This window comes from Simochromis diagramma, unplaced genomic scaffold (genome assembly GCF_900408965.1).
Source record: "Simochromis diagramma unplaced genomic scaffold, fSimDia1.1 OVJJ01000477.1, whole genome shotgun sequence".
NCBI lineage: Eukaryota > Metazoa > Chordata > Actinopteri > Cichliformes > Cichlidae > Simochromis > Simochromis diagramma.
The window spans coordinates 419,932-440,873 of record NW_024387300.1 but is presented as its reverse complement, the minus strand read 5'-3'; the positions used below and the strand labels follow the sequence as shown (position 1 = coordinate 440,873).

General features: G+C 41.2%; 1 protein-coding gene across 2 annotated transcripts in view; it reads left to right on the top strand.

The window, feature by feature from the left end:
- zc3h3 (zinc finger CCCH-type containing 3) overlaps positions 1-20,942 on the top strand; it is a 73,147-nt gene that overhangs the window by 40,615 nt on the left and 11,590 nt on the right. Inside the window, exons 4-9 of one of the 2 annotated variants that reach the window (XM_040004071.1) lie at positions 3,347-3,497; positions 11,236-11,399; positions 14,832-14,907; positions 15,260-15,415; positions 16,134-16,203; positions 18,485-18,616. In XM_040004071.1, coding sequence (XP_039860005.1) covers positions 3,347-3,497; positions 11,236-11,399; positions 14,832-14,907; positions 15,260-15,415; positions 16,134-16,203; positions 18,485-18,616 — 749 coding nt within the window. Of the gene's footprint in view, positions 1-3,346; positions 3,498-11,235; positions 11,400-14,831; positions 14,911-15,259; positions 15,416-16,133; positions 16,204-18,484; positions 18,617-20,942 lie in introns of both variants that reach the window. The other variant, XM_040004070.1, reaches the window with a different exon arrangement.

Sequence of the window (20,942 nt, the reverse complement as noted above, 5' to 3'; positions counted from 1 at the left end):
CTTGCTTATATGACGCATGCCGGGCCAAAGTAGAGAAGGATGTTTGCAGTGTCGTGCATTATGCCTTGATGACTGACTTATGGACGAGCAGAGATACGCCCTACATGAGCGCAACCATCCATTTCATTAACAAAGACTGCACCCTCTATTGTCGCTGTTTACAGACTGCGTACTTTCCAGATGACCACAGGTCAGGTGGTATATCGTGATATATATCGTTATCGTGATATAAAATAATTCATATCGTGATAAATATTTTTTCCATTGCAGTCAGCTGGCACAGAGTGGGTAATGAAATATTTTTCCCACTGAAAACGCTGCATCCAGTTGAGCAGAATCACCTTTTTTTTAATTCTTTACATGTATTATTGATACAATTTGATTGTTGATACAGTGTGAAAGCCTTTTTTCTTTTCTTTTTAACACACCAGTCATGTCCTGTTGCACCCTCTAGCAAGGAAAGGGATGGTGAAAAAAATGCTACCTTTTAAAAAATAAATAAATAACAAACTTAAACTGCTTGGTGTACTAATGTAGGGTGTGTGCTTGTGTCTATGATCGTGTTGTAAACCTGTTGTCAGTATTTCAGCCCCCTGCCTCCCCCCTTCCTGTGATTTGTTGAACAGTAAATGTGTGTCTGAGATAAATTCTCCAGCTGATCCAGAGCTGCATCATGGCTGACAAATGAAACCAGCATCTCTGAACAGGACGAAGAATGAGGGGGAGGTGTGGCGAGAGGGAGAGAGGGAAGGTTGAATGAGTAGAAGTGGAAATGGAATCATTTCATTATTCTTCACCACAGACCTTGTGACAGTCACGGTTTGTTATTGGGCGCTAATTAAAACAGCAACAATCCTAACAACTGGCCGTTAAAGACTTGTAAAAGAGGTGATGGGAAATGAGTTCTGCACTGAGTGCATAAACTCGTTCCTAATTCCCCCCTCTAACACCTCTCTTCACTCTTTTCTTTACTCATTAGGAAGACTGAGTGCTGTCGCTGACCACTGCATTGAATGATTGGTAGAAGGGGGAAGAGAGTGCAGATAATGACTTCTTTTTTCTTTAATAGTTTGATTGAATACACTGAGCAACTGACTCATGTTGCATTAAACCTTTTTTTTTTCTTGTCTGTGGTAGTGGGAGATTGTTGCTTTTTCTTCAAATATCATTAACATTAGCAGCATTAAATCCATGCTTGCTGTCAAATTACTTGACATAATTTGTGAAGAAGAAACAGATTAAAAAAACATTAAAGTTAGAAAATCTTCATTTTCTACAGGCAGTCATGGCTGCACTCAGTGATTAAAATGTAAAGAAAATGGGTGTAGGTAACTGAGTTTTACCAGTTTGACTGAGTTTTATTTATGACCACATGTGGTCATAAATAAAAGTGACTAAAGTGTTTTTGTAGCCTGATAGCCAAGATGATGGGCTCAAAGAACTTTTGATGAAGGTCAAACAAAGTTTCTTCATGCTGCTTATTGCTATCACAGTGATTTTGGTCAGTATTTAAGCCACTGTCATCCAACCAGTTTGAACACTGAATTTCAAAAAAACTTATTTTGAAAAGTAGATTGTACATGAATGCTAAAATTGAATTCAGCAACAAAAGCCAGGTTCAATCTATTTTTCTTCTCAAATCAAATCAAATCAAGATTTATTTCTATAGCACATTTTAAAAATAACATCAGTGTTGACAAAAGTGCTTCATAATCATCCAAAAAGAGAATGAAAGGTTAAGAACAAAGCATTAACAAGCAAAACAGATCAACAAACAACACAGTGACAAACATAAAAAGCAAGCCAGATTATAGCCAAATTTGTTTGAATTCACTCTTCTGAATAAAAACAATTGCATAACATATAAATACATAAAGCCACTTTTAGCTGTTCCCAGTTACAAGGGGATACCACAAAGGGTAGCTCTGCATGTCTGAACTGGCAGACTTTTATCCCTTCCTGACGTATTGCCAAAGGGGGATCTGTGTCTCTTGCTAGAATTGAACCAGTGTGATTTGATTTGATTAACTCTATTACAGAGTGATTCAGGTCTATATTCAGTGTAGCTAAATGTACTGAATGAACAGATTTTTCCATCAGTGGATTACTTTTTCTTTTTTCTTCCCTTGCATATTCCAGGACGACAATGACAGAATTTATTGTGAAAGAATGGTTCAGGGACCATAAAACATCATTTTCACTCAATCCTTGGCCACAATTGAGTCCAGACTTCAACGGCATTGAGAATCTTTGAGATATGCTGCAGAAGACATTATGCAGCAGTCCAACTCTCATCATGAATACCAGATCTCGGGGTGGTGGTGGGGGGTAGGGTTAGGGTTAGACTGCAGACTGTGATGAGACCATTGACAATGCTGACTGGTTGAAAAGTTGGCTTGAAAAGGAATGTGAACACCAGCACGTTGACCACGTCAAAGACTCACTCGTAATGTACAGACGAGTAACCCAAACAGTGGTTTTAGTCTGCAGGTGGCATTATTTTAACACAGCTTCAGGCTTCTGCAAAGAAGTTCTTTATGTTGTATTTTCTCTCTTCTCAGTGGCAGAGGCTAAAATGAAGAACCAACTACAGCACAACCATGAATTAGAATACACTACTACATTTTTGACACTAACCCCTGCTGTTATTATTCATTATTGGGTTGTCATAATAAAAGGAAAGTAAAAAGTAAGTAGTTTTTCAGAAAAATACATTTTATCTGACATGTTACTAACGACTGCCAGTAACTACAGAATACAGAAGTGTGACCAACAAAAAACAAAAATCTTTTAGAGGTATTCACAATGTCTTTGCAATTTAACTTCAGTGCACAGGCCTTTGTAGTGGCTGATGTTGATGTGAACAGGGACTGCAGCGATCCTCAATGCAAATTCTGTTCTCTGTGCGTCAGCCAGCTTAGGCCATCATAAAATAACTTGATGGATAAACAGTCAAAATAAATAAATAAATAAATAACAACACTAGAGCCCCCCCTTTCCGATCTCACTGCTCTTATGCCTCTTCTCTGATGGATTTGTAAAATGATATAACGAATGAGACTTAAAGTGAGAAGGAAGGAGGGAGGCTGGGTCGGAGGAATGATGGCAGCGAGGAAGGAGACAGAGCATATGATTTATTAGACTCATAAAAATTCTGCCTTTGTTATTCCCTCTCATTTTTATATGTGAAGCTTATTAAAGAGCACACCTGCCAGAGTTCTCAGACAAACTTATGTGTGTGTATGCACACATTATGCATTCAGAATGATGTCAATGTGCATTTGTTCACACTCACTGCCTGGATGCTTAACTCTGGCTTCTGTTTCTTAATCATCCCTGCCCATAGATGCCAACTCTTCCTCCCATCGTAACCCCGCCTCCCAAAGGGTGTTCAGGACACGCTACAAGATGGTGACCCATCTGGGCTCCAGTGCCATGCAGACCCGCTATTACAATCCAGCCCTTTCCTGGCGTGCCAAGAGGCTCCAGTCTGCCAGGTAATCCACGTTATCAGATACTTCCTCAGGTCTGGCTTTAATGTGATTCAGTCTCTAATATCTTTCAGTGCAGAGTGAATCCCTGTCTTTTATGTTACAGTCATGTGTAGCATGAGTGGTAGGGGTCGAAAATTTATGGTGTTCATTTTTACACAGTAGATAACCCAGAGAATAAACCATTTACAATAGTGTGCTCCTCACATTAATTTATACCAGCAGGGAACACATCAAATCCAAGACTGATACAGAGAGAGAGAGGGAGCTGGGTGGTTGGGTGTTTTTATTTATTTATTTATTTTTTAATGTCATTGCAGCCCTCATCTCTCACTTTTTCTTTATCTTCATTCATCAATCTTTCATCTTTGTCTTAGTACTTCTGAGTTCACAGTGAATGCATGTTAATTGGACTCACTGGTTTTATCATTCATCTTTTTTTGTCCATCAAAATTGTCATTAAAAATGCAAACTGTTTTATTTCCAGAGTCACAAAGAGATCTCTTTATTGGTGTTTTCAAATAGATTCATTGTATACCACATTTGAAAAGTTGGAGCCAGAAAGCTATGTCAGTTAATCAGCTAGTCATTGCAGCACCCATATTTTAAGCCCTCTAACAAAGAGAATGGAGGTTGTTTTGTGTCTTTTTGATATGGTGCTAAGAGGAGGTCAAACTCCTCTTTATGTGATGTGATATCCAAGGTTTTGTCACTGAGAAAAATTCACTCTTGAATAATCTTTTCATAACCGAGACTTGTAAGCTTAGCTTAAACACTGAAATCCCTGAAAACATGGTTGTTCCAAGGTTTTCCACAATTATGTTGTTGCCTTGGTTCCCAGGGCGATGATGGTTGGGTGAGGTTGTGTATTTTATTCTAAATGCGACTGGGATTTACAAAATTAACATGTTATGTTAAAGAACAAGTGAAACTAGCAGTTCAGAAAAAAATCAAGAAACAGTTTCTCATAGACTTCTTCACAGTCAGACCTCGTTTTAAAATTAGTGGGTTCCCCCCTGCTGGCCAGTTTCAAGAATGCATGTTTAAGACGCCTAACACTAAGATCTAAAGAATAAAGAATGTGATATATTTTTTTTTTATGTGTGTAAGATTATTTCCTATGTTTCTTGTTTGCCAAGACTTGGAAGAACAGTTTAAATACAAACCATAATTCAATTCTCTGGTTTCCTAAGAGTTAGATTAGGGGTGTTTTGAAACCGAGATGACATATCTGCTTCATTTCTTTGTTGCAGTATATGAGATTAACTTGTTTTGTACACATAGAAAGAATAAAGGTTTGGCCCATGCAAAAAGTTTCAGTTTAACATAACAAAGTTTAGAAAGAATCAAGTTCAACTTTATGCCTCTGAATTACATAGTGTGTCACAGACCTTAGTGAACAGATTTCATGCTGCTCTGTAGTGTTAGAAAGGAGTTCGATATGTCTACAGCTGTCACTGTTGGTAAGTTCAACAGTGCTGTCTTTGTCATTTAGATTGTGCGATCTTGTAATTTGTTCGCGTAGCCACTTGTAATGAAATAATTTTGTGTATTTGTTTTGTGTGTTGATGATGAGCAGAGTTAATTTGTGCAATCCAGATTTGGTGAAACAGAAGACCCTGGACTGTGGCTGGACTCAGCGTCTGGTGACTTATTACTATTCATTTAGCTGCTGCAGTAAATATTGATTCATCAAGGGATTTTCAATTTGAGCCCCCTGACATCCTGTGAAATATCACCACATGTGTAGAAGTGAGGAAAGAGATAGGGAGGGAGGGGGACCCATCGGGTCCCCAGGGAGACTCGTACCCCCACCTCACCCTCATACCTGCTCCTTTTTTATGCTTTATCTATCTGTTTAACTCCAAAGACCACCACCACTTTTATCAATTTGAAGCTATTGAGTGGAGCATGAGCTCATATTCTTTGCTCTTAACTACTGAGTACTCCTCTTCATCTTTGGCCTATCAGACCCGCTGGTCTCACTTCATACGTTCTCAACTCTTATCTCTGCCTGCCACAGCTGCATCTTAGAAAACATACCATACATACCGTACCTGACCGCTCAGTAGTCCAGAGGATCCCAATGTGTTCAGATAACCTGTAGAGAAAAGCCATTGATTAGATATTTAAAAGTGGTGTGGTACCATTTAATTCATTTTTGACATTCTTGTTAAGACTTAATTCAATGATATGCATATATTAAAAAAAATATATATATTTTTTTTGTTTTTTAAGAAACAAATCAAAACACATTTTCCCCTAAAGTTCTGTCTGCATTCAACAAAAATGATTTCAAGGACTGAACATAAAGCTTGCCTAAATAGCATGCACTTGTAGGCGCATTTATCTGTGGTTTGGTAAAAGTCATTGAGAAACATTTCTTATCTTGTCCAACAAAAATAAAATAAAGGTGAGCTTTGTGTATCATATATGTTGACAGTCAAAGTGTCACTGAGTTCCAGGCCGAGATTTGTGAGCAATGTTTTGGTTGCCTTAATTAAAAGCACGGGGATGTCCTGGATAATATTATTGTTCCCACTGGCCTCTGTTCCAATCACCCATCCTACTTGACAGCATTGACTTGCTTTTTGGGTATTTCAGTTTAAACTTTTGAAAATTGTTCTTGGTGACACATTTTAGAATGGGTACTAAGAGTGTTAAAACTGAAACATGCACCTGCAACACTGAGAATATTCTGCTTCATGGGCATCTTGCATCCCCTAAGGATTTTTTGAGGCTGATGATGGTGCCTCTATTGAGAAGGGGGGGGGGGGGGGTGTGCTTAAGGAGTTTAATTTAACTAGTTTTACTTAGTTTTTGGTTTTAAAAAACAGTTTATCTGTAAATATGTGACTGGTAAAACAGATTTATTTATTTTATTTTTTTTAAACTTGTCCTTCTCGTCCATTTAGTTGCACAGATGTCTTGCTCCCAGGCCCACAGGAAGTGAGGTTGCCTCTGCCCAACATGCCGTTCTCTCTCCTAGTTTTAGCCATAACAGGCATGGTGTGTGATTTAGAGCTGGGTGACAGTTTGAAGGGGCGGGGGAATCGGCTGCAGTATTTCAGGCCCCGCCACCAGAAAATAGATATAATCTCAACATTAACTCCATTAATAGTATCAGGAGTTGAATTAAGAAAGCTGTAAAGCATGCACTCTGGAGGATAAATTACAGCCCAACCCTCCTTTCATCTCCCTTGCTATTTTTCTCCCCGCGAACCACTCTTTAATTTTCTGTCCCCCTATGTTTGCTCTGTTGCTGTTCTTTCTTGTGTTTTATGTCTTTCTGTTTGATAAAATTTCATGTCAGTCTTGCAAATGCCTCCATCTTTCTCTGCTTTATTTCTGGCATAAATGTTAAGGCCCTCATGCATATACATACATACATACATACATACATACATACATACTTTTGTGTGTATATATTATATATATATATATATATATATATATATATATATAATATGTACACACACACATCTGGTCCGGCGCTCATCTCCTTTAGTGCTTCAGTATTGATCAGTACAGGATGTAAGAGACTGAGCAATAAAGTGAAGCAGCGCTCCCTCTTCTTCACTTCTCTCTTCTTTTCCTGCATTCACCACCCCATTCATTCCGCTTTATACCGCAATTCATTCCTTTGCTCATTACTTATCACATTAGTCATCCACCTCCCACCATACAGTTGTGTGTTAAGATTCTCTTCTGCTGCTTTTTAATGCTGAGTTCTCAATAAATATGTTTTATTGTTACTTTCTACACTACAGTCAGTTCCCCTTACGTTGGATTTGAAAGGATCCTGATGCGTAACTCGGCTACTTTGGTTTCCTTTAAAAGTGTGAAGAAGCAATGCTCTCGGTTAGAATTAGCCAGACAACTGTTTTTGCTGTGCTCTGTTTCAAGGGTAACTGTTTCCCAATATGAGCTTACTAATGCTGGGGTTGCAGACAAATAAGACAAGGGCAGCATTATTCTGAGCAGTTGCGCGACCCTCCAAATTCTTCCTTGTCACTAAAACAAAAGTCGGATCATTCATCAACGGCACCGGTAGTGCTGAATCGCGCTCTCCTTTATCTGTGCATTGCATGGTCAGAGCACCGCACATACACACACCTGCATACACATATACAGAGTCAGACATACTGGATGGTCTCGAGAGAGTTTCTTTGTAGCCTTGCCCTGTCCTCTAGTTCTCTTGTTTTTTCACACCATATTTTTTACAGTTGTTTTTTGATGAGTTTAAGATCTTTTACTGTCTGTGACCTCCAATCTTTATTTTATGCTTTCTAGCACACTTAAAAGTGTAAAGATTACATAAACTGTGCTTCAGGGCTGAACAAATTTGTTAATTTGTAGAACTTCAATCTAAAAGTAAATTTAATTGTCCTATAAATTAATCAAGCAAAAACGCCTCCCCATTCTCTTTGAGCTCCTCTTATGTCTGTGTAATTTTAATTTGTTTGTGGTTTTGACTGTTATTGTTCTGCTAGTTATAAGATATTTAAAGAAAATTTTATTTTCAGTTGGTTTGAGAAATTGATAATCACATTTTTACGCACCCCGGAAAATGATATTTTGAGATTTTAGCAGTTCTGTGCAGAGAGAGAGATGAAAAAGAAATGTAAACTCAAACCACAGTTTGAAATAATTTTTACTAATCACAAAAAAAACTTGTTTGTATTGCAGGCAGGAAAAAAACTGCAAAGTACAGATTTTTATCTCTATCTAAGCTCTCCCACTAACAAAGGGGCGCTGCTGCTGACACATGGTGAAGTGAACAAAGACCGGCATGGATTATTTCATTGTCACAGTATCTGAGCCACCTTGTAAGCTGTCATCGGATCTGTGAGCTGCATCAATTGGCTGTATAAGTGCATTGTACAGATGGAGATGGCTGCTAATTATTATGAAGGAAGGACCAATAGAAACAATTTCACTCACCAAAACTGAAGCATAACTTCTTTTTATCGCCTTACCATAGCAAGTCATATTATTTGTCAGAATATTTCATTAAAATGCTCCAAGAAGCACCAACAGCACAAACACAAATTACCAGAGGTGAGACCTAGCAGGCCCTGTGCTGGACCGGCAACATCCCCAGTGACAGCCCTGTGACAAAGCCTTGAGAGCCTCAAGTGGCCATTTAAAGAACTGCAGTTAAATGCTGGCTTCATTTTTTGTGTTCTCTGGAACTTACTGTTATGTTATTTGTGTATAAACAAGCCATGTGTGAACCAGTGTGACTCATTATGTGCACTTCCGTGTGTGCATGCAGTTCAGAGCTGCTCTCATTTTGTCTAAGAAAAGACGTTCTTTTGAGATGTTTTGTCTTGGTGTTGCCAGACGGTTTACCAGCCCAGTCTTCAGCTTTGAGAATGGACTACATTACCCCCAAGTGTCCTTAAAGATGAATTATAAAACTCACACAAGATTACGCTCATCAAAAATGAATCTGTTACATCACAGTGCTGCCTACTTAAAAGTAACTCATTGGTTAATATTTTCATCACAAGAAAATGGTATTGCTTTTTCAGAACTTCAGCACCAGCAACATTTTCCTCCTCCAATGTTGTAGATTAATTGAATCTTTTTAAATGGACTCCTGTGAAAAAACTATTCAAATTCAAAAAGCACTTTATTACAGTAGCAACTATTCTATATGCGTAGCCTGACTGCTTTCATAGGAATTAAAAGAAAGGAAAAAAAAAGAGGATAAATAGCAGCCATATGCTGTGTTATCAAAGGCGGCATGTGTGTCAAGTATCAGTAAATATGGCACCTTTATCTAAAAAGGAAAGAGTTTTTGTAGTTTTCTCATATAGAATATTCAGGTGTGTGTGTTAACACAATGACACAATATTCCCAGGAGTGGACATCCCAGTGTCTTCACCCCAAGTTCAGACCACGCAGTGCTCAAATAAATTGCAGAAAAACCCAGTATCTAAATCTCTGACTCAGTTAGCACGTTAAGAGTTAAAGTTCATAACTGTTTATAACAATTATAACAAGACTGAATATGTATGGCTTGTTTGGAAGTGTTTCTAGAACACAACCTCTTCTTTCTAAAGACAACATGGAAGCAGGGCTTAGCTTTGCAGAGTTGCATCCATCTTCCTCCTCTCACCCCCCTCTCACCCCTACCCGAGCCTGGCTGAGTTCTGCCATAGGTCTCTTCCTGTTAAAAGGGAGTTTTTCCTTCCCACTGTCCACAAGTGCTTGCTCAGTGGGAGTCATCTGATTGTTGGGGTTCCCTCTTTATTACAATTTATAGACATGACTGTTATTATAATGAACATAAGGATTGAACAAAGCTTGAACAGATCTTAGTTTGTAAGATTAGAGGTGTGTACATCAAACAGTTATAATTTTTGTGCCAAAGGGAACAACTGCTCTGTGATGGGGACGGCACACATGAAAGTAGTCATGCACAGACATGTGAAATCACTGGGACGATTGCTCTGACACTTAGACTTGTATGAACATATGAACCCGGTGAGAGAACATCCTAACGTCACCCCTTGACTGCAGCCCTGTGTCAGGGTTAACTGCCGTCTGTGTTAACTGTTCATGTCATATCCCCATTAACCTCCATTGTGGCTCCCTAGGCCACCCAGTCCTTGTTTAAGCCTCCCTGGGTGGCAGTCAGTGCTCCAACATTAGCCTCCATTACAGCTCCCCTGGCTGCAGTTGCCCTGTGTAGGGCGTCCACTGATCTTGTATCAGTGAAACTGAGTGTCTGTGCTGCTGAGTTATGGCACACAGTCTAATAGAGCGTGCATGTGAACACAGCTGATGGCTGATATTATTTGCAGCAGTGCAGCAGCTCTGCACGTGTTAAGCATCCATGTCAGTTGTTTTGTGCGCGCCATGCGTTTGGGGTAACCCTCTCTCTCTTTTCTGTAATGGGAGGCATGAACTCTCGCTCTAAACCCATTTCCAGCCCATCTGAAATACGGCAGCAAATTACCTCCAGCGGCGCCCTGCACACTAGCCCAATCCGCCCCAAATAGAAGTGACAGGACAGCGCAATTTATCGCCATAACCCCTGCACCGCCCCACCACCACCCAGAAGCTCCACACACACTGTGGACTCGCACGTACAGATGCCGCACACATACACAGGCCAACCGAGGGACTCCTGAATCTTGAACCTGTGTGCAGAGGCCTGTGATTTTGTGTACTATACATACCATAGTAGGAATGTGTTGTAAGTTGTAATTCTGTGTGTGTGTGTGTGTGTGTGTGTGTGTGTGTGTGTGTGTGTGTGTGTGTGTGTGTGTGTGTGTGATCTCTACACTCAAGTGTAGGGGCCAACCGTGCTGCTCTGGCCCCCTGCCCTGCCTATTATCTCATTGATTTCCTTCTCTCCTCTTTTCAATTCTCTCCATTTCCACACTACCGTCCTTTCCATTAGAGGAGCAATTTAACAGAGTGCTGTGACATGAGAGAGAGAGAGAGCGAGAGAGGGGGGACTACAGGATGGGAAACATAAAGTGAAGAGAGGGGTTATACTGAGAGAGCTGGGGAGAAAGGATGGGTAAAAGAAAGAGGGTGAGCGGAAAGTCTTCTAGCAGATGGTTTTCTCTCAAAGCAATGCATGAATGAAAATTTTACAGTGTATTAACTGGGCTGAGTGGATAATTCCAAGTAGCAATAAACCAGAATTGGGAGTAATTTGATTTCCTCAGATGTTTCCTTATACCATCTATTCTTCTTTTATTTGAATCCCTCTTTCTCTAAGGAGTTTCCTTCAGAGCCGTCTTCGAGCTCCCCACGACAGACACCCGTCATCCACCCAGCAGTGGAGAGGAAGCAGCATGTGCTGGATTCGTGGGTCCTTATACCGTGTGTCAGCCAATAAGCTGTCCCGCACCGTAGCAGCGAACATGTCCATCAATCGAACAGGTATATGTGTTGTGTGTTCAACAACTTCTGAAGTTCAAAGAGGACTAACAATTCACACAACCACCGTGGGAATTTAAAATGTGCCTGAATGAGCCTGCCTCAGTGTTTTCCTCTCACAAGCAGATGTCAAATACATTTTCCTAATTAAAATATATTTAAAAGAGACTTAATTTCCACCATTGTAATCTGAGTATAACAAGGGCACAAATGTGACCGCTTGCTTCACATTGTAGTTAAATTCCCAAAAAATGGCTGGGTCAGTATTAGGCACTATGTTCATATTTGCCCCTCAGTTCTTCCTATGCTGAATGACACTGTTGTCTCTTTTTTGATTGGTTGCCACTTGCAAAGAAGGTTATAAGGTTATAACAGGAGGTGGGTAAAGCTACTGTTGTTTGAGAGTGGTCCTCTCCTCAGCCACTTCTCCTACAGAGACATGGAGGCACGCCCACCCAACCCAAGATATAATCTCCTCAGCATATTCTGCGTCTTTCCTCGGGTTCTCTATCAGTTGGACATCCTAAAATGCTTCACGTAGGGGGTGTCTAGGAGGTCTTTCAGTGTGAAGGAGTCCCTCCCAAAGAACCAAGCTCTTCCCCTGATTTCTATGACGGAACCCAGACACCCTTCAGTGTCTGGGGGATGCTCATTTTGTCTGCCTATCTCATTCTTTCAGTCACCGTCTAGAAGATGTGGCCATAGGTGAGGGTAGAAACATAGATTGGCCGGTAAATAAACCGCTTTGTTTCCACACTCAACTCTTCTCGCCTCTCCTCTTCATTTGTTTTCTAGCTGCAGAAAATTTAGTTCTTAAAGTACAACACTTCTCACTGCTATATTCATGGGTTTGGACATATTTCAGTTGACATAAAATTATACAGATTAGATACCCTGCATTTAAGACATTTAGTCCAAGAGCATGGCAGTAAGTGTACAGAGAGTGTGTATTCACATTTGTGGCTGTAGCACCGTTCACATATCCTCTAACAGACTTAGGGGAACTGGCTGGATTTGCCATCTGAAATAATAAAGTTGTCATCTGTCAGAGAGGTGAGGGGGAGGGCCTGGAGATGTGAATGGGGGAGATTAAAGCCTGGATCTGCCTCCACTTTCTTCCTGCTTCTCTACCTCTCTTTTACACATTCTGCTGTGACTAAAGTTGCAGGTGAAATTGAGAAGCTCCAATCAGTTCAGCTCGTGACCAGCATCACAACACAAATTCCTGCATCTAGAGACACGTCTCGGGTGTCTTCCAAGTAGGAGTTGTGATTTCACATCTTTGTAGCAAGCTTCATATTTGTTCTTGGTACAGAGCCTCCGGACTGTAATCTAGAACACACGCTTGACAAGAGACTTAACAGCCAGAAAAGTGCCAAATTTAGAGGTCTGAGTAAGATTAACTGCCATTTGTAACCACACCCTCCCCATCTCCTTGTCATCTTATTCATTCCTCATTTTCCTACACTATTTGTGGCGTGCATTGGGTACATAGTGTTTGTAATATTCTCAGACAGAGCTGGATGACGCATTTGGATTTGGCACTAATGCGTCAAACCACCCGAGTATAAATAACCAGTCACATATTTAGTTTTTATTGCTTCTGGCTATGCAAAAGCACATACAGATAGCTTCCTTTCTGTCATATCTATTGTAGATACTTTGAATACTTTAAAATTACTTTAAAATTGTTAAATTTAATGCAAGACTTAACATCAGAACAAAGCATTTTATAGAATTATAGTAAACAAAACCAAAAGCTACCCTTAAATCTTCATTTATATATGTGCTGATGTATTTATTACTAGGACGACTAATTGCTTGTAGATGGTAGACATGAAGAGAAATGGATTAGAGACAATCTTGAAGGAAGAATATGTGAATATTGTTGTGGAGGTGAAGCATGTCAGACAAGATCATGAGTTTGAAAGGGTAATGTTGAATGTTGCCAGTGCATTGGCACCACAGATTAGATGTCAGTCAGAAGAGAGAAAGGAATTTTAGAGTAAGTTGGATGAAGTGGGAGTGAGTGGTGATTGGAGCAGACTTTAATGGACAAAAAGGTTCAGGAAGGAGTTGAAACTGACTCTGGATGGTAGGGAAGACTTACCAGATAGAAAAAGATGGAAATGTGTTAACAAGTGAAGAGAGGTTATTGAAAAATGGAAGGAATGCTTTGAGGAGCTGATGCATGACTAAAATGACAGTGAGGAGGGTGGCTTTTCAACAACAAGGGTGATGTGGAGAACTGTGGTAACTACAGAGTAAAATTTGTATAGCCCTTTTCTAGTCCCTAAGGACCCCAAAGCGCTTCACACTACATTCAGTCATTCACTCATTCACACACACATTCACACACTGGCGATGGCAAGCTACATTGTAGCCACAGCTGCCCTGGGGCGCACTGACAGAGGCGAGGCTGCCGGACACTGGCGCCACCGGGCCCTCTGACCACCACCAGTAGGCAATCATGGGGTGTTACATTATGTCTTTGTGGCTCTCGAGATATGATAGGGTACCAAGACAGGAACTGTCATACTGGACGAGGAAGTCGGGAGTAGCAGAGATGTATGTGAGGCTAATGCAGGACATGTATGAGGACAGTGAGACAGTGATTAGGAAGGACAGATGGGTTCAAAGTGGGGTTTGATTATATCATGTTCCAAGTCCCTTCTTGATTGTTGGGGTGATGGACAGGTCAACCACTGTGATCAGGCAGGAGTCTCTGTGGACTATGATAATTACAGATGACACTGTGGTCTGTAGTGAGATTAGGGAGCAGGTGGAAGGTGTTGGTGTGACCAAATAGAATGCTAGGGATGGGGTGAGATGGAGTGAGATGATTCACTGTGGTGACCCCTAAAGGGAGCAGTTGAAAGAAGATAATGATGACAATAGATTTCTTTTAGATAAAAGTGATGTTTACACCTTTTTTTCAGTTTCTAATCAGTTTGTGTGAAAGCATTTTTTAAACAGCCAGATGTTTTTGGATTTTCATTACATTTTTATGTAAATGGATTGATGCTGAATTCAGTTATATTAGGTGGGGAAGTGTGGTTAAATCTATACATTTTTAGATTCAAATAATGGCAGGGATTTATATATTGTTCATATATAAGCAATTCCTGCATCTGACAACTATAATAAAGCCATGTTCTTCCTCTCCCCACGTGAGTTCTCTCCAGGGACTCTGGCTTTCTCTAACAGTTACTTTTTCACATGGGTCCAGGTAGCTTTTATCCTCCTAATAAATAAATCCTAAATCATCATTTAAAAACTGCATTTTGTCATTACATGTTTTTTGTTTGTCTAATGTTAAAAATTTAAGTGTGACAAACATGCAAATTAATAAGAAATCAAGGTGGGGGAAATGCTTTTTCGCAGCACTGTAGGCTTTCTTTAAATCACTCATTTGTCTCTTTCCTCCACATCTAGGAAGGTCTTCATGCTTCCAGGTCTCCCACATGGTTCCCGCCATGGCCAAATCCTCCAGCACTCGTCACTTAGCCAGGTAGTGCTGATAGCTCCCATCTCTAACCATCAGACACACATATACAGAAATGGGCATGTATGCAAACCATCCTGTTTACTCGAAATCTTATCCAGCTAGGGCTTTTGCGATTGAGCCTCTGCACTCTCTCTCTGCACTAATATTAGTTGCTTTTCATGACTGTCAACTAAGAAATGAAGCCTGAAGTAATCTTGTAATATTAAAATTGTATATTAAAATTGGTATACAAGTACCTTTACCCAGAAATCCTCGCAGGGTGTTAGCTGCGAGTTTAATCCTAACCTAGTTTGTTATTTAGTTACTACCAGCTGGTTATTACTTACTGTGGTTTGTGTGTGTTTCATAAATTCAGCCGTGCAGTCCAGCGGAGTCTTGCCATCATTCGCCACGCTCGTCAGAAGCAGCGGCAAAAGCAGTACTGCATGTACTACAACCGCTTTGGCAAATGTAACCGTGGAACCAGTTGCCCCTTCATACACGACCCAGACAAAGTGGCGGTCTGCACCAGGTGACTCAAACACACACTGACATCCAGGCTATAGAAATTAAATGCACGGTAAAGTTGTGAATTACTCGCTCTGACCTTACAAATATCGTGGAGACTCGAGCACAGTATGGGAGGATGACCACACAGTCACTGCAAGAGAACAGCATGACTCAACAGCAACTTGATTTTTGTGCATCGTTTGTTGAGTGTTTTTTTTGGTTGAATTTGGGTGTTTAGAGGCTTTGACGAAGCAGGTTCAGCTTTAAGTTTGTAGAGCTTATTGCTTTGTATACTGTGGATCGTGTGTCTTTTTTTAAATGAATGAGTCCCTGCTGTAATTGGCATCTATCTTTCAGCTTTTAGCTGTGTCCATAGTGAGTATCTTTCCCTCTGCACCATCTTCTGAGCATATCACTGGACAAGTTTACTAAATATACTCCATAGAGAAACAGCATATATCACATAGAGATGATGTCGTTTGCTCGTATGTGCATCTTTTACATGGACACTGCAGTAGAAATAAGAGACTTTTGGTTGGATTCTGAGACGTCCATCAAATGATTCCTGTTTCCTTTATTATTACTGGTTAACTTGATTGTCAGCTGTGAGACAAGAGCAACCAGGGATCTCATGGTAGAAATAAATTTGTTCTGATCAAAACTGTAGTCAACAATAAAAACAAGCCTGTTCACCAATTCACCAATAATTTCAAACAACATTGTTTTTGCATTATCTGCAGGTTTCTGAGAGGGACATGCAAGCAGGCAGATGGTACCTGTCCGTTCTCCCACAAGGTGGCAAAGGAGAAGGTGACACATGCACACAGACACATGCACACACCAACACACACACACACACTCTCACTCATACTGGACAACATAATTTATAGCATTTCACTGCAAAGGGTTGGGTATAGTGTGAAACTATACGATGACACATTTTTGGTTACAGTCATCATGGATCGTATTTACACTCTTGGCATGCCTCCTGTTTCCATGGCACTGACAGGAGTGAGGAAAACCTGACCTGATTGTGGGGCGGAGTAGGGGTGGGGGTCATGACTAAACAAGCTGCTTAAATGTTAGATGTACAACCTGTTCAACTGTTCCATCTGCAAACCAGCTCCTATCTTGGAAATCTGTGAGGGGCTGTCATGGTTTTAGTTGGATTATTGGTTTTCTCTAATGTGAGAGTGAATTGCAGTTTGTAACAGCAACATGGAACCTGAACGTCTCCTCATATCTCCAGGTTATTGCAGGAGAAAAACGGAACTACCCTGCAGGGGGGTTATGTGAGTGGTTTGATGGGTATTAGCTAGACTGATTAAAGTGATAAATGCGATTGAAATAATTTTTTTCCACAGGTTGAGTTTGGCCAAATCTGGTGCTCTTTTTTTTTTTTTTTTTTTTTTGATCTGATCTGGATCTTTTAGGAGGAAAAACAGCAATTTTATCTACTAACTACTGTGAACAGATAAAGGTTTTGCATCATATCTTCAGTACATCTCAAATTGCGGGGGGGAAAAAATATTGGAGACATTATCTTGATTTTCTCTTGAAAATATTACACACCAATCTGGATCCACAAACACAATTCATCTGTCGTTTGGAGGATATTGTCACCATGGCAAAGATGTGCAGAGCAGGTCAGCCACTAATCAGAAGGTCGGTGGTTCGATCCCAGGCTGCCTCCCGGCAGCATGCCAAATATCCTTGGGCAAGATACTAATCCCGTGTTTGCCTACTGGTGGTGGTCAGAGGGCCCGGTGGCGCCAGTGTCCGGCAGCCTCGCCTCTGTCAGTGCGCCCCAGGGCAGCTGTGGCTACAATGCAGCTTGCCATCGCCAGTGTGTGAATGTGTGTGTGAATGGGTGAATGACTGAATGTAGTGTGAAGCGCTTTGGGGTCCTTAGGGACTAGAAAAGCGCTATACAAATGCAGGCCATTTATGAATGTTCTTGTAGCCGGTTTAAAAGAAAAATAGATACATTTTATTTGTTCACCAACACCAAACAGGGAAAGTGTTGAAACTAAAAAAGGGAAAGCTTTTTTTCCTCTCTCTTTGAGACAAGTAGCCCTCCAACAGGTGCTCTGCTGCCTCACCCTTCACACACACAAAGCTCTGTGCACGTGTGTGTTGTCACACCGCTGCCTGTAAGTGCTGAGAGCCCAGCTGTCTATTTGTAATGCCAGTTTCCCCCACACCCAGACCCCCACCCCAAGCCTTTGGCCCCTCCCTTCATGGGATACACCCGCTCTGATTTCATGCAGTTTCCTTAAGCAGGACTGTATGTGGACAGAAAGGGGGTGCAGGCTTATGCAGCTAGCACCCCTCCGAACTTGATCCAGGCACTAGTGTAGAATCCCAATTCCTGCACCCCACCGTCCAGTCTCCCCATTACCACAAATACTTCGAAACCAAATACCCCTGAACCAACTCCACCTGGCATGGCCCCCCAACAACCATCTCGCTCACCACTTGCTCTCCACCCTTGGCTCAGTCTGCGCACACATCCAGTTCACATAAACAAATCATGAGAGCTGGACGAGCTTCAGCCTGGATAAATATTTCTGTAGCAGTTAATTAGGTAGAACTGATCCTATCTCAACGAGGTGGAGTCCCTCTCACAATCCGCCTCCTCTCTCATCTTTCTTCACTGAATCCCCCTCAGAGGTATATTTAGACCGGTCACCACCAGGCTCACCCCTGCACCCAAATCAGTCGATCTCTCTGCACACATGCTGTCAAGACACACATTCACTCTTGCTCCGCTGCTGTCAACTGCAATTAAGGTCATTTAGCTGCTCGGTGTGACAGATCACTTGGCACACGGGACACGTCTAGTGGTGGTTTTTAGAACTGCATGTCTGTTTATAAAGTTGTATAATCTCATGTCACCTCATCACCCCTGCAATCTTCCTCTCTGTGATGATGGTTTTACATAAAACACTGCTGTGAAATTATGTATTGTCATTGGGTTCTCTAATTCATAAACCATCCTCCACACTTTACTTTCTGCTTGTATGTACTAAGCACTGTGAACATTTGTCAGGTTCACATGGTATACACGCACATGTCTGTCTCTTCCCAGATGCCGGTGTGTTCCTACTTCCTGAAGGGCATCTGTAACAACAGTGACTGTCCCTACAGTCATGTCTACGTGTCCCGCAAAGCTGAAGTGTGCCAAGACTTTGTAAAAGGTTACTGTCCTGAGGGAGAGAAGGTAAAAACTCAAACAAATGCACAAAAACATTTTTAATTTCTTAAAGGGCATTAGATTTTACAGACTCTATGCCACAGTTTGTTTATGATCGCAGCAGGTTCTATCATGATGGTGTGTTGGTAATCTATAGATTTTACACAGAGCTTTTTAAACCCATGTCCACATGGTGTAGGTCTCTGCTGCAAACTGCACATGGAGCAGCATCACAAATGTGTAAAACAACATAATTTGCACTTGTGCTGTTCGTTAGTCCCTGCAGTCGAAATGACAGAAGTCAAAATAGACAAAAAGCTTCTTTCGGAGTGAAAATGAGTGTTTAAAAACTCCTCACTCCAGCCACCATGTATGCTTTTGGGATCTCTGATGTTTTTTGTTAATGTGTCACTCTCTTCATGGTGAACTTGGCTGTTTCTCTTTTCTGTTTAAGCTAATTTTTGAATTAAGTAATCAGAATTGAGTCTGGATTTGGCGTTACTGCCATCATTCTGCTTTTTGCATTCAGACTACACTGATAGAATTTGCTCAGTGGGTAAGCATGGATTCATGCTGAGTTAACTTCTCAAATTTAGATGTGAAGGTGATGTCTGTTTTAAAGCCATGACTGCCTGACCAGATTTAGCTAGGAAAACAACATCCATGAATGTCCAGTGCTTGGGGGTTATTGCCTGTCACTTTTGTACTTTCTCTCTCTTCATTGGTTGAGCTGGATGTTGTAGGGACACCTTTTGGCCGGTTATCAGTGCAGGTGAGATTAGAGACACGTGCAATGATCAGTTGAAACTCACAGGTTTAACGTGGATCACAGGGTAAGTCTAAATGAAATGATGGAAACAATAGATGACAAGTATATGATCTTGGTTTTATTTGAACTTGATGTTGTTTGGCTCTAAATTTGGTTTCAGTCCTGCACTGACGCTGTGATCTGATTTCAGAGTTCTTTCTTTAAGCTGTGCTCCTCAATTTGAGCATACAGATTGTATAACATGTATAAAGTTTCCCTGAACTTAAGGCTTAGGTAAACAAGTGGTTCCACCCCCCGAACACACACACAGAAACGCACATGTACACACTGACACACAGGCAGGAACAGCTGCAGGGGGTGGTGGTCCATAATGGCATAACTGTAGTGTCTGAGTGACACATTGAGGGTCTGATGGGTAAGAAAACCACTTCCACAGAACTCACGATCCTTAAGTCACCACACGCACTTGCTGCCCGCGTGTCAACCTCAAACACACCCTCCACTCCTGCCCCCACCCCACCACATCCCACCCCACCCTTGTGTTTTTGCATCCATCTCCGGCTCCCTTCTCTTCGTTGTGCTTATTTTTGAGTGTGAAACAGATGCTTTTTCACACTGTCAGACCTCATTTAAATATTGCATGGGGAAATGAGGATATAGAAAACAAAAGGGATATTAATATTTATTCTATTAGCTGAAGTGCTTAGGTCTGTGATTTTCCCCTGTGTGTGTTTGTGCCTGAGTGCGTGTGTGTGTGTTTATAGAGCGGTGCGCTGCGATGCTCTGGCGGCTCTATGATGGATAGCAGGCAGTAATTATAGATGGGAAAACTGCTGAGGATGGCACTATGGGCCAGGCAGGCAGACACTTCAGCATCTCAGGGGTTAAGTCTGCTCCTGTCCTCCATCCTCCATCCTCCTCCCCCTTCCTCATCCTTCTCCTCGTAGACCCACTACCATCCTGTATCATCCCAGTGTTGTCTCATGTGCACCCCCCTTGCAGCTCTTTCTCTGCTTTCCTAAATTTCTCCACTGCATCTTACTCCCCGAATTTAATTTTTAGTTGGCTGTAGCTCCTTCATGAGGTCTATCTTCTTCCAGGTTTCTTAACACATGAAACTCACAGTCACCTGTGATTGTTGGCCGTGGCCAGTCATCCATAGTTTTTGGAAGATTGGCTAAATAGTTGACTTTCATAGGCTCTTCTCTGCTTCAGGTGGTTGAAACAGCATCTGAGCCAGTGTGCAGCAGAGAGCTGTCTGAGCTGCTGTTTGGCCTCATGATAACGAAAGTGAATTGAGCCTTTTTATATGCACTTTCTTCCCACCAGCGGGGGAAAAACTGTATATACGCTATTGGTTTGCTCTCACCTTCAGTCTTTCCTTGTCTGTTCAAGTGAAAATAAAAATAAATATAGGAAATAAAGAGGAAAACAGAGAAAAAGTAGATATAAAATGTAGAAAATGATGACAAAGTTAAGGGAACAAGCCCATAAAGATGAACGAACATAACTGATTTGACTTTGGTTACCAGTCAGGATCATGTTCTGTCTGTCCTCTCTGAATTCATCGTTCAGGGTGAGATT